Here is a 14,321-nt window from a genome sequence, read left to right on the forward strand (position 1 = left end):
CAATCCATGTTGACTCTTTCTGATCTGCTCCTATTTATCAAAAATCTCTGTCCCTGGGCCCTGGAGAATTATTGCAGAACAAAGTAGTGTGCTCTTTCAGAGGGCCCCGGTGAGACTCGATGGGCTGAATGGCCTCCTGCACTCTAGGGAATTCTATGCTTTCATTGTCAACTGGCCTTCCCAGCTCCATCCAATTAAATAGGAGCATGATGATTGACATGGCCACCGACCAGTCAGTGTGTGTGTGTGTGTCGTGTGTGTAGTTACCATGGTAACTGTCAATCAGCCTATTCACACGGTTCTGGCCAATCAGAGACCGAGACCGAGTTCCAATAAAGGCCCGTTAGAGCCAAGTCCAGCCAATCAGGGCTGTTCCTGCTACCCCTGCCCAGCCAGTCAATAAGGTTCCAGTCAGACTCAGCCAATTGGCGCGGTCCCAGCCTGCCAGTTCCAGCCAATCAGTGTGGTTGAAGCCGGCTCAGCCAATGCGGTTTGAGTGGCGCAGGGAGTGAGGTGCAGCAATGCCGGAGAATGTGGAGGCTGAGGCCGAGAGCCTGAGCCTGGGACGGCTCCGCTCCTACCACAGCCGCAACCAATCGTTCGTCACCTTCTGTAATTGCACAGGTCGCAGTGTCCGGCCCGTCTGGATCAACTATCGCGGGGAACCCGTCCCATACGCCAAGATGGAGGCCCACAGTGGCCGCAGGATGAACACATTCCTGGGTGAGAGGGGCAGCAGGCTGGGGTATTGGGGTGGGCGATGGGGTATTGGGGTGGGCGATGGGGTATTGGGGTGGGCGATGGGGACATTGGGGTGGGCGATGGGGACATTGGGATGGGGGCATTGGGGTGGGCGATGGGGCAGTCGATGGGGTATTGGGGCAGTCGATGGGGGCATTGGGGTGGGCGATGGGGGCATTGGGGTGGGCGATGGGGCAGTCGATGGAGTATTGGGGCAGTCGATGGGGGCATTGGGGTGGGCGATGGGGGCATTGGGGTGGGTGATGGGGGCGTTGGGGTGGTGATGGGGCATTGGGGTGGCGATGGGGCATTGGGGTGGGCGATGGGGGCATTCTGGTGGGCAATGGGGGCATTGGGGTGGGTGATGGGGTATTGGGGTGGGCGATGGGGGCATTGAGGTGGGCGATGGGGGCATAGGGGTGGATGATGGGGGTATCGAGGTGGGCAATGGCAGCATAGGGGTGGGCGATGGGAGCATCGGGGTGGGCGATGGGAGCATCGGGGTGGGCGATGGGGGCATCGGGGTGGGCGATGGGGGCATCGGGGTGGATGATGTGGGCATTGGGCGGGGCGATGGCATCGGGGTGGGCAATGGGGGCTGTTGGGGTGAGTACTGATGTCGACAATGGGGGTATCCGTGGGCAATAGAATATAGTAATAATAATCTTTATTGTCACAAGTAGGCTTACATTAACACTGCAATGAAGTTTCTGTGAAAAGCCCCTCATCGCCACATTCCTGTTCGAGTACACAGAGGGAGAATTTAGAATGTCCAAATTATTGTCCAGAATTGCCCAAATTAGCGCCTATACTTCCTCAGGAAACTAAGGAAATTCGGCATGTCCACATTAACCCTTACCAACTTTTACAGATGCACTATAGAAAGCATCCTATCGGGCTGCATCACAGCCTGGTATGGCAACTGCTGGGCCCAGGACCGCAAGGAACTTCAGAGAGTCGTGAATACCACCCAGTCCATCACACGAACCTGCCTCCCATCCATTGATTCCATCTACACCTCCCGCTGCCGGGGGAAAGCGGGCAGCATAATCAAGGATCCCTCCCACCCGGCTTACTCACTTTTCCAACTTCCATCGGGCAGGAGATTCAGAAGTCTGAGAACACGCACGAACAGACTCAAAAACAGCTTCTTCCCCACTGTCACCAGACTCCTAAATGACCCTCTTATTTACTGACCTCATTAACACTACACCCTGTATGCTTCAACCGATGCCAATGCTTATGTAGTTACATTGTATATCTTGTGTTGCCCTATTATGTATTCTCATGTATTTTCTTGAATTTTGTTTAATTCCCTTTTCTAATGATCTGTTGAGCTGCTTGCAGAAAAATACTTTTCACTGTACCTCGGTACACGTGACAATAAACAAATCCAATCCAATCCAATCCAATCTAACAGCACATCTTGCATGACTTGTGTGAGGAAACCGGAGCACCTAGCGGAAACCCACGCAGACACGGGGAGAACGTGCAGACTTCACACAGACAGTGACCCAAGCTGGGAATCGAACCTGGGTAATGGCGCTGTGAAGCAACAGTGCTAACCCCCGTGCTACCCTGACAAATATTGGGATGGGAGATGTGTACATCGGGGTGGGTGATGGGTATCATGTGGAAAATTGGGGTACTGATGGGGGGTATTGATGTGGGTGATGGGGACATTGCGGATGGGCGATGACGGTATTCGGGTTGATGATGTGGGTGTTGGAGTGGGCGATGGGGGGGGTTTGAGGTTGTTGGGGTGGTTGATGTAGGTTTTGAGGTTGTTTGAGGTGGATGGTGGGGTACTAAAGTGGTTTTAGGTGGATATTGGGGTTTTCAGGGTGTGTGTATTGGGTATTTAGGTATTCCGTTGGGTGAAGTAGTCTGCCTCGCTGACTTTTTTTTGAATAAGATGTTTTATTCCAAATGTGAGCAATAACAGCAGCATATCCCACACATTCCAATAAAACAGAGTGAACAGTTTGTACATTCTTTTCCCCCTTTTAATTCCCCCCCTGCGATGAATAGCTCCTTAAATATTGTCATGAATGACCACCAAACCTCGAAGCCCTCTTTTTTTTATGTAAATGTTTTTTATTGGGTTTTTGAACAAAGTATATTTACCTTTATGGACACAGCATAAGATATAATATATATATATATATATATAGAAGAGAAGGGCACACACAAACATACCAAAAAATAATAATAAAAAATAAAATAACTGGTGAGGTATTATGCATCAGCTCAACAGCATCAACTCTGTACAATTTACAACACATAAGTAGGCATCTGTTTGTGGGGGTGGGTGGGTAGGAGACTGGGGTGGTAGATATACATTTGATATACATTTGGTTGCCGGAGAAACAATTACAGAGGGCAATACTCGATGGGTCTGGTGTTGGTGTTGTCACTTGCTTCTCCCGGACGGACTTCGCTGCCGTTGTTGTCTCCCGTTCACCTCTGCTTCAGCCGTTCATCCCATCTTTCGTCTGGATTTTCCTTGCTCTCTGTTCCTGTAGATTCCAAGTTTGTTATCACGGATACCTCCCCCATACCCCCAGTCTATCTCTCCCTCTTATGCCTTGGCTCCTTTCCCCTGATTCTTGGCTACCTGGCTATTCTGCTTGTTCGTTGGCGACAAACAGGTCCCGGAACAATTGGGTGAACGGCTCCCACGTTCTGGCAGCCGTCGTCTGACCCTCGGATTGGCAAATTTGATTTTCTACATTTGGAGAGATTCTGAGAAGTCGGACAGCCAGTCTGCAGCTTTGGGTGGTGCTGCTGACCGCCAGCCGAACAGGATTCGATTGCAGGCGATCAGGGAGGCAAAGGCAAGGGCGTCCGACCTCCTCCCCAGGAATAGATCTGGCTGGTTTGAAACCCCAAAGACCGCCACTATCGGGCATGGCTCCACCCTCACCCCCACCGCTTTGGACATTGCCTCGAAGAAGGCTATCCAGTACCCCGCAAGTCTGGGGCAAGACCAGAACATGTGGGCGTGGTTGGCCGGGCCTCCTTGGCACCGTTCACATCTATCCTCCACCTCCGGGAAGAACCTATTCATACAGGTTCTTGTTAAGTGGGCTCTATGTACCACTTTTAGTTGCGTCAGGCTGAGCCTTTCGCACGTGGAGGTGGAGTTGACCCTATGCAGTACTTCGCTCCAGAGTCCCCACCCTATTTCAATCTCCAGGTCTTCCTCCCATTTCTTTCTTGTTGCGTCCAGTACGGTGTCGGCCCTTTCTACCAGTCGGTCATACAAGTCGCTACAGTTCCCTTTATCTAGGATGCTTGCGTCCAGTAACTCTTCCAGTAATGTTTGTCGTGGCGGTTGTGGGTACGTCCTTGTCTCCTTTCGTAGGAAGGTTTTGAGTTGCAGGTACCTTAGCTTGTTCCCCCTGGTCAGCTGGAATTTCTGTCAGTTCGTCCAGTGTTGCGATCCTGCCGTCCGTGTATAGGTCCCTGACTGTCAGTGTCCCTCCATCCTGCCCCCACCTTTTGAAGGTGGCGTCAGTCAGTGCTGGTGTGAACCTGTGGTTGTTGCAGATGGGAGCTTTGTCCGACATTTTGGTCAGGCCAAATTGCTGCCGCAGTTGGTTCCAGGATTGGAGGGTGGCTATCATCACCGGGCTGCTGGGGTGTTTTTTGGATGGGGATGGGAGTGCTGCCGTGGCGAGGGCCCGGAGGGAGGTCCCCATGCAGGAGGCCTCTTCCGCGCGCACCCACTTGGCTTCTGGCTCTTTGATCCATCCCCTTACTCGCTCGGCCGTCACCGCCCGTGGTAGAATTATAGGATTGGGAGGGCTAGCCCCCCCCCCCCCCCCCCCGGATTTTATTTTTTGTAGGACTTTCTCTGGGATCCTAGCATTCTTTCCCCATCCCCCATCCCCGGCCATACGGATGCCATGATTACTTTGTCTAGTGCTTTGAAAAAGGCCATGGGGATGTAGATCGGGATGGATCTAAGTAGGAAGAGGTACCTGGGAAGTACATTCATTTTGATCGTCTGGACTCTCCCTGTGAGGGAGAGTGGGAGTGTGTTCCATCTTTGCAGGTCCTTTTTGACTTCCTCTGTCAGACTGGTGAGATTCCATTTGTGGATCCCTTTCCAGTCATGGGCTATTTGGATCCCCAGGTAGTGGAACTTGTGTTGGGCTTGTTTAAACGGCAGTCCCGTTAGTGCTGCCCCACCTAAGCGTGGGTGTACCGGGAAGATCTCGCTTTTGCTCATGTTGAGTTTGTAACCCGAGAAGGCACCAACCACTTTCAGGAGCGCGATGATTCCATCCATGCTGCTTTGTGGGTCCGAAATGTCGAGGAACAGATCATCTGCATAGAGTGAGACTCTATGCTCTCTGCCGCCCCTTCGGATCCCCCTCCAGCTTTTTGCTGCTCTGAGCGCAATTGCCAATGGCTCGATCGCTAGAGCGAACAGCAGCGGGGACAGTGGGCATCCTTGTCTGGTGCAGCTGGAAGTATCGGGATTTGGTGTTGTTGGTCCGTACGCTCGCCATGGGAGCGTTGTATAGGGGTTTTACCCAGGAGGTGAACCCTGTTCTAAGCCCGAACCGCTCCAGTACCTCTGAGGTATTTCCATTCAACCCTGTCAAAGACCTTTTCTGTGTCTAGGGAGACGATCACCTCTGGAATTCTCTCCCCGGAGGGGGTCATTATCATGTTCAGCAGGCGTCTGATGTTCGAGGTAAGCTGTCTACCTTTGACAAATCCCGTCTGGTCCTCTGTGACCACCTCTGGTACGCATTCTTCTGGCCTTTTGGCTAGGATTTTGGCATCTGCGTTCAGCAGTGAGATGGGCCTGTATGACCCACATTCCGTTGAGTCTTTATCTTTCTTATGTATCAGCGTGATTGAGGCCTGTGCTAGCGTAGGTGGCAGTGTGCCCCTCGCTAGCGAGTCTGTGAACATCTCCCATAGGTGCGGGGCCAGTGCTGTCGCCAATTTTTTATAGAAGGCCGCCGGGAACCCGTCTGGTCCCGACGCCTTCCCAGCTTGCATGGAGCTATTGCTGTCCATGATCTCTCCCGGTGCTAGTGGAGCTTCCAGGCCCCATTTTCTGCCCTCCCCCACAACTGGCATGTCCAGTCTATTAAGGAACCGTTTCATCCCAGACTCCCCCATTGGGGGCTCTGAGGTGTACAGCCCTTGGTAGAAGGCCTTGAAGGTTTTGTTGATCTTTTCTGGTTCTGTTTCTAATGTTCCTCTGGTATCCCTGATTTGTGCAATTTCTCTGGTGGCTGCCTGCTTTCTCAGCTGGTGTGCCAACAGGCGGCTGGCTTTGTCTCCGTGTTCGTATAGGGTCCCACGTGCCTGGCGGAGTTAGTGGACTGCTTTCCTAGTGGAGAGCAGATCAAAGTTCCTTTGTAGCTCTTTCCTCGCCGTCAGGAGCTCTGCGGTCAGGGCCACGGAGTATTTACAGTCTACCTCCAGTATGGAGTCGACCAGCTGCTGCCTCGCCGCCCTTTCCTCCCTATCTCTTCGAGCTTTGAAAACGATAATTTCCCCTCTCAGTACGGCCTTTAGCATTTCCCAGAACGTGGAGGGCAAGACCTCCCAGTTCTGGTTGTTCGCCGTGTACTCTGCTACGGCCTGCGATATCTTTTCGTTGAAGGCCTTGTCAGCTAGTCGGGCAATGTCCAACCTCCATGTGGGGCGTTGGGCCCTGCCCGTCTCCAGCCTCACATCCGTGTAGTGTGGAGCATGGTTGGATATCACAATTGTGGAGTATTCCACTTTGTCTATCCACGGAAGCACCGTTTTCCCCACCACAAAGAAGTCAATTCTGGTATTGTATACTGGGGAGAAGAAGGAAAACTCCTTCTCCCCTGCGTGTGAACTTCCAGGGGTCCACCGCTCCCATCTGTCGGTGCGTCGCTACGTCAGGGATTTCTGCCATGGTCTTTTTGATGAAGCTCATGTCGTCCCAGTTGGGCGCGTACGCGTTAACTAGGACTTCCAGTGCTCCATCTAGGGTCCCGCTGACCATGACGTACTGTCCCCCTGGGTTCATAACTGTCTTTGTCGCCCTAAACATTGTCCTCTTGCTGATCAGTATTGCCACCCTCCTGGCCCTCATCCCATAGCAGGAATGGTAGGTTTGTCCCACCCAGCCCTTTCTTACCCGTAGTCGGTCCTGCTCTCTCATGTGTGTCTCTTGGAGGAAGACTATGCCGGCGTTCATATTTCTTAGGTGGTGAGGACTCTGGATCTTTTCACTGGGCCATTGAGTCCCCTTACGTTCCAGGTGACTATCCTGGTGGGGGGGCTTCTGTCCCCTCGCTCCTGTGGGATTAACCATACGTACCTGGTGGACGCGCCCCTGCCCTCCAGGGTTTCCCTTTGTTAGGGGGCCGTCCAGGATGGCCGCTGTCACTGCTCTCTCCATGCGGTCGGGTGCCTGCGCTCCGGGCTTTCCCTTTGTCCAGGGGGCACCCAACATGGCTGCCCGCTGTGCGACCGCCGGTAGTCCCCTGCACTCTGGGGTCTCCCTTCGCCCAGAGAGGGTGCTTGCAGCGATTCCTTGTTCCGAGCCCTTGGTTGTGGCACTTTGTAGCCCTATTGTTATTCCCTTTCCAGCCTTGCTTGTCCCTCTTTGCCTGTGCTCGCCCCCTCCCCGGTCACTCCTTTTTCCCCCCCTCTCCCGTATACCCCTCTTTCGTCCCTCTTTCCGCTGTTCCTATCCACGTTTGCTCTCCCGCCTCTGTTGAGTGGCCCTGCTTTGTTGCATGTCCCCGGCGTTAGCTTTCCTGCTAGTGCGGTGGCACCCCTCTCGGGAGTTGCTGTCTCGCTTCTCCCTTGACCGGCCTCTGCGGTTTTCTGCCCACTCCTCCCCCATCCTGCCCTGCACACCTCCCGCTTGCTCTCCCTTCTCCGTTACTCTCGTTCCCTCATGCTAGGGCCTGGTCTCCCACCTGAAGCGGTCCCTTGGGTAGTGGTTTGCTTTTCGTTCGGGGTGCGCTCGCCGTGGCGGGGTTGGGGGCGGAGGGGCCTGGTGTTGCTTCCCCCCCCATCCCCGTTGGTGTGCTGTTGCCCCTTGCCAGGGGCCCCTTATTTCTACCCTAGCTGTTGATTTTCCAGCCTGTGTTCCTTGACAAACCTGTTTGCTTCGGCGGGGGCTGTGAAGAAGTACTCTCTTCCTTGGTATATGACCCAGAGTTTCACTGGGTACAGCAGACCAAAACGCACGTCGTTCTTGTGAAGAGCTGCTTTCGCTCTATTGAATTGGGCCCATCTCCTGCCTAGGTCTGCCATATTGACCTCGTAAACTCCAATGAAGTGTCCTTCCCATTTGCAGGTTCTGTTTTGCCTGGCCCAGCGCAGGATTGTTTCCCTGTTTTGGTACCGGTGCAGTTATAGCTATAGCTGCCCTCGGGTGGTCCCCTACCTTGGGCTTCGGGAGCAGCGCCCAGTGTGCTCTGTCCATTTCTGATGGGTTGGGGAAAGTTTTCCTCCCCGCTAAGTTACCAAGTTACGGGGGTCGATCTTTACTGCTGGCTTGGTCCCTGCTCGGTCCACGCTTTGGTCTGGGCCACCGCTCCTCCTACTCCGCGTGCTCCTGCCCCGGGGGGGGGGGGAATCGCTCTGCTCCCGAGCGCCCAGGTCTCCCACTTTAATGAGCTTTAGAGTCCGGGTTCTTCTTCGTCCCCACTCTCTTGTTGCAGGGACCCCAAACGGACGAATATGCGCGCTTGGCTGCAAGTTCTCGGCGAGGGGCAGGATGCAATTTTGTCGTCTCGTCCGTGCCACCCCCCCCCCCCCCCCCCCCCCCCCCCCCCATAGTGTACCCAATTCATTTTTTTCAATTAAGAGGCAATTTAGTGTGGCCAATCCACCTACCCAGCACATTTTTGGGTTGTGGGGGCGAAACCCAGGCAAACACAGGGAGAATGTGCAAACTCCACACGGACAGTGACCAGAGCCGGAATCGAACCTGGGGGACCTCGGCGTTGTGAGGCAGCAATGCTAACCACTGCGCCACCATGCTGCCCTAACGTAACCTTTTCTAACCGGAGAAACTCCGACAAGTCTCTCAGCCAAGCCACAATGCCCGGTGAAGCTGTTGCCGGACAATCAGAGAGGCGAAGGCTGTGACATCGACCCCTTTCCCCTCCAGCAGCACCGGCACCTCCAAAACCCCAAAAATCACCACCATGGGGTCCAGTTTCACCTTGGCTCTCTCTTTCCTCGATAAAAAGAACATAGAACATAAATACAGCACAGAACACGCCCTTCGGCCCACGATGTTGTGCCGAACCTTTGTCCTAGATTAATCGTAGATTATCATAGAATTTACAGTGCAGAAGGAGGCCATTTGGCCCATCGAGTCTGCACCGGCCCCCGGAAAGAGCACCCTACCCAAGGTCAACACCTCCACCCTATCCCCATAACCCAGTAACCCCACCCAACACTAAGGGCAATTTCGGACACTAAGGGCAATTTATCACGGCCAATCCACCTAACCTGCACATCTTTGGACTGTAGGAGGAAACCGGAGCACCCGGAGGAAACCCACGCACATACGGGGAGGATGTGCAGACTCCGCACAGACAGTGACCCAAACCGGAATCGAACCTGGGACCCTGGAGCTGTGAAGCAATTGTGCTATCCACAATGCTACCGTGCTGCCCTTAAGAACAAATTAATCTACACTCCATCATTCTACCGTAATCCATGTACCTATCCAATAGACGCTTGAAGGTCCCTAATGTTTCTGACTCAACTACTTCCACAGGCAGTGCATTTCATGCCCCCACTACTCTCTGGGTAAAGAACCTACCTCTGACATCCCCCCTATATCTTCCACCATTCACCTTAAATTTATGTCCCCTTGTAATGGTTTGTTCCACCCGGGGAAAAAGTCTCTGACTGCCTACTCTATCTATTCCCCTGATCATCTTATAAACCTCTATCAAGTCGCCCCTCATCCTTCTCCGTTCTAATGAGAAAAGGTCTAGCACCCTCAGCATTTCCTCGTAAGACCTACTCTCCATTCCAGGCAACATCCTGGTAAATCTCCTTTGCACCTTTTCCAAAGCTTCCACATCCTTCCTAAAATGAGGCGACCAGAACTGCACACAGTACTCCAAATTTGGCCTTACTAAGGTTTTGTACAGCTGCATCATCACCTCACGGCTCTTAACTTCAATCCCTCTGCTAATGAACGCTAGCACACCATAGGCCTTCACAGCTCTATCCACTTGTGTGGCAACTTTCAAAGATCTATGAACATAGACCCCAAGATCTCTCTGCTCCTCCACATTGCCAAGAACCCTACCGTTAACCCAGTATTCCACATTCATATTTGTCCTTCCAAAATGGACAACCTCACACTTTTCAGGGTTAAACTCCATCTGCCACTTCTCAGCCCAGCTCTGCATCCTATCTATGTCTCTTTGCAGCCGATAACAGCCCTCCTCACTATCCACAACTCCACCAATCTTCGTATCGTCTGCAAATTTACTGACCTACCCTTCAACTCCCTCATCCAAGTCATTAATGAAAATCACAAACAGCAGAGGACCCAGAACTGATCCCTGCGGTACGCCACTGATAACTGGGCTCCAGGCTGAATATTTGCCATCCACCACCACTCCGACTTCTATCGGTTAGCCAGTTCGTTATCCAACTGGCCAAATTTCTCACTATCCCATGCCTCCTTACTTTCTGCATAAGCCTACCATGGGGAACCTTATCAAATGCATTACTAAAATCCATGTACACTACATCCACTACTTTAGCTTCATCCACATGCTTGGTCACCTCCTCAAAGAATTCAATAAGACTTGTAAGGCAAGACCTACCCCTCACAAATCCGTGCTGACTAGACCTAATCAAGCAGTGTCTTTCCAGATGCTCAGAAATCCTATCCCTCAGTATCCTTTCCATTACTTTGCCTACCACCGAAGTAAGACTAACTGGCCTGTAATTCCCATGGTTATCCCTATTCCCTTTTTTGAACAGGGGCACGACATGCGCCACTCTCCAATCCCCTGGTCCCGCCCCTGTTGACAGTGAGGACGAAAAGATAATTGCCAACGGCTCTGCAATTTCATCTCTTGCTTCCCATAGAATCCTTGGATATATCCCGTCAGGCGGGGACTTGTCTATCCTCAAGTTTTTCAAAATGCCCAACACATCTTCATTCCTGACAAGTATCTCCTCGAGTTTACCAGTCTGTTTCACACTGTCCTCTCCAACAATATGGCCCCTCTCATTTGTAAATACTGAAGAAAAGTACTCATTCAAGACCTCTCCTATCTCTTCACACTCCATACACAATCTCCCGCTACTGTCCTTAATCGGACCTACCCTCACTCTAGTTATTCTCATATTTCTCACACATGTGTAAAAGGCCTTGGGGTTTCCTTGATCCTACCCCCAAAGATTTTTCATGCCCTCGCTTAGCTCTCCTAATCCCTTTCTTCAGTTCCCTCCTGGCTATCTTGTATCCCTCCAGCGGCCTGTCTGAACCTTGTTTCCTCAGCCTTACATAAGTTTCCTTCTTCCTCTTAACAAGACATTCAACCTCTCTTGTCAACCATGGTTCCCTCACTCGACCATGTCTTCCATGCCTGACAGGGACATACATATCAAGGACACATAGTACCTGTTCCTTGAACAAGTTCCACATATCAATTGTGTCCTTCCCTGACAGCCTATGTTCCCAACTTATGCTCTTCAATTCTTGTCTGACAGCATTGTATTTACCCTTCCCCCAATTGTAAACCTTGCCCTGTTGCACACATCTAAACCTCTCCATTACTAAAGTGAAAGTCACAGAATTGTGGTCACTATCTCCAAAATGCTCTCCCACTAACAAATCTATCACCTGCCCTGGTTCATTACCAAGTACCAAATCCAATATGGCCTCCCCTCTGGTCGGACAATCTACATACTGTGTTAGAAAAGCTTCCTGGACACACTGCACAAACACCACCCCATCCAAACTATTTGATCTAAAGAGTTTTCACTCAATGTTTGGGAAGTTGAAGTCACCCATGACTACTACCCTGTGACTTCTGCACCTTTCCAAAATTTATTTCCCAATCTGTTCCTCCACATCTCTGCTGCTATTGGGGGGCCTATAGAAAACTCCCAACAAGGTGACTGCTCCTTACCTATTTCTGACTTCAACCCTCAGTAGGCAGATCCTCCTCAAACTGCCTTTCTGCAGCTGTTATACTATCTCTAATTAACAATGCCACCCCCCACCACCTCTTTTACCACCCTCCCTAATCTTATTGAAACATCTATAACCATGGATCTCCAACATCCATTTCTGCCCCTCTTCTATCCAGGTTTCCGTGATGGCCACCACATCGTAGTCCCAAGTACCGGTCCATGCCTTAAGTTCACCCACCTTATTCCTGATGCTTCTTGCGTTGAAGTATACACACTTCAACCCATCTCCGTGCCTGCAAGTACTCTCCTTGGTCAGTGTTCCCTTCCCCACTGCCTCACTACATACTTTGGCGTCCTGAATATCGGCTTCCTTAGTTGCTGGACTACAAATTCGGTTCCTATTCCCCTGCCAAATTAGTTTAAACCCTCCCGAAGAGTACTAGAAAACATCCCTCCCAGGATATTGGTGCCCCTCTGGTTTAGATGCAACCCGTCCTGCTTGTACAGGTCCCACCTTCCCCAGAATGCGCTCCAATTATCCAAATACCTGAAGCCCTCCTTCCAACACCACTCCTGCAGCCACGTGTTCAACTGCACTCTCTCCCTATTCCTAGCCTCGCTATCACGTGGCACCGGCAACAAACCAGAGATGACAACTCTGTGTCTGTCCTGGCTTTTAACTTCCAGCCTAACTCCCTAAACTCATTTATTACCTCCACACCCCTTTTCCTACCTATGTCATTGGTACCAATGTGCACCACGACTTCTGGCTGCTCACCCTCCCCCTGAAGGATCCTGAAGATATGATCTGAGACATCCCTGGCCCTGGCACCCGGGAGGTATACCTTCCGTGAGTATTGCTCGCGACCACAGAATCTCCTATCTATTCCCCTAACCATTGAATCTCCTATTACTATTGCTTTTCTATTCTTCCCCCTGCCCTTCTGAGCCCCAGAGCCAGATTCAGTGCCAGATACCTGGCCGCTAGGGCCTTCCCCCAGTAGGTCATTCCCCCCAACAGCATCCAAAACGATACACTTATTTTGAAGGGAACGGCCACAAGGAATCCCTGCACTGTCTGCCTGTTCGCTACTCGTGTCCTGTATCTTGGGTGTGGTTACCTCCCTGTAACTCTTCTCTTTAACCCCCTCTGCCTCCCGGATGATCTGAAGTTCATCCAGCTCCAGCTCCAGTTCCCTAACACGGTCTCTGAGGAGCTGGAGTTGGGTGCACTTCCCGCAGGCATAGTCAGCGGGGACACCGGTGGTTACCCTCACCACCCACATCCTACAGGAGGAGCATGCAACTGCCCTAGCCTCCATCCCCTCTTACCTTACAGAATATAGCTACCCTGTGGACCAACTGGACCTCCGCCCTCCAACTCTGCTCCCAGTCAGCTGCACTCTCTGTAAACTCCTGGCTCCCTTCTCGCTCTTTGCGGAAATGAAATGAAAGGAGCACCTTACTCCCTCCTCACCTAACTCCCTCAGTCACCAAACTCTCACTATAGCACTCAAATGCACCAAATTCAGCACTCCCTCAGTCACCAAACTCTCACTATAGCACTCAAATGCACCAAATTCAGCACTCAGTGCAAACACTGCCTCGCAGAAGCTCTCTAACATCTCACAACCCCAAAACATGTGACCATTTTTTGCCGGCCCTGCCCACACTTCTTACATCCATCCATTACCCCTGGGAAGAACCAAGTCATGTTTTTCCTGTGCACCACTTGAAACTGATTCAAACTCATTCTAGCACAGAAGGAAGTTTTTTTAAAAAAAAGGATTTTTATTCCACAAATTTTCAACATTTTTACATTTACAACAAACCCAACAACCCCCCCCCCCCCCCCCCCCCCCCCAAGCCATTAAGCTACCGTCCCGCCCCTCCCTCCCTCAGCAGTCAATGGTTAAACAACAACCCCCGCCCCGGAGCAAGTTTCACCTTTTCCAGGACTAAAAGCTCCAACAGGCCCCCTCCACCATGCTGAGGCACAGGGTGTAGAAGCTGACCTCCACCCCAACAAGACCTGCCTGTAAGCAATGAGCGAGGCGAAGGCTAAAACATTGGTCCCCACACCCGCCTGCGGCCCCGGCCAGTTCAAAATTCCAAATATGGCTTCTATGGGATCAGGCTCCACATTCACATACAGAACTCCCAAGATTGCGTTGGAAACCGTTCTCCAAAGCCTTTCCGGCTTCGGGCAGGCCCAAAACATATGCACATGATTTGCAAGGCCCTTCCCACATCGGTCATACGCATCCTCCACCCCCTCGAACAGCTGGCTCATCCTAGACTTTGTAAGGTGTGCCTGTAAACCACCTTTAGCTGTATCAGCCCCAGCCTCGCACACAAAGTTGAGGTATCTACCCTCCGCAGGACCTAGCACCACAATCACTCCTCCAGCGCCTCCCTAAACTCTTCCTCACATT

The 14,321-nt window shown here is 51.9% G+C and overlaps 1 protein-coding gene across 2 annotated transcripts in view; it reads left to right on the top strand.

Moving 5' to 3' along the window:
* The first annotated feature begins 461 nt into the window (after positions 1 to 461).
* vhl (von Hippel-Lindau tumor suppressor) overlaps positions 462 to 14,321 on the top strand; it is a 28,923-nt gene continuing 15,063 nt past the window's right edge. Inside the window, exon 1 of one of the 2 annotated variants that reach the window (XM_038810800.1) lies at positions 462 to 723. In XM_038810800.1, the coding sequence (XP_038666728.1) occupies positions 522 to 723 (202 nt within the window). In that variant the 5' untranslated portion in view covers positions 462 to 521. The remainder of the gene's footprint in view (positions 724 to 14,321) is intronic. The other variant, XM_038810799.1, reaches the window with a different exon arrangement.

This window comes from Scyliorhinus canicula, chromosome 11 (genome assembly GCF_902713615.1).
Source record: "Scyliorhinus canicula chromosome 11, sScyCan1.1, whole genome shotgun sequence".
Lineage (NCBI taxonomy): Eukaryota > Metazoa > Chordata > Chondrichthyes > Carcharhiniformes > Scyliorhinidae > Scyliorhinus > Scyliorhinus canicula.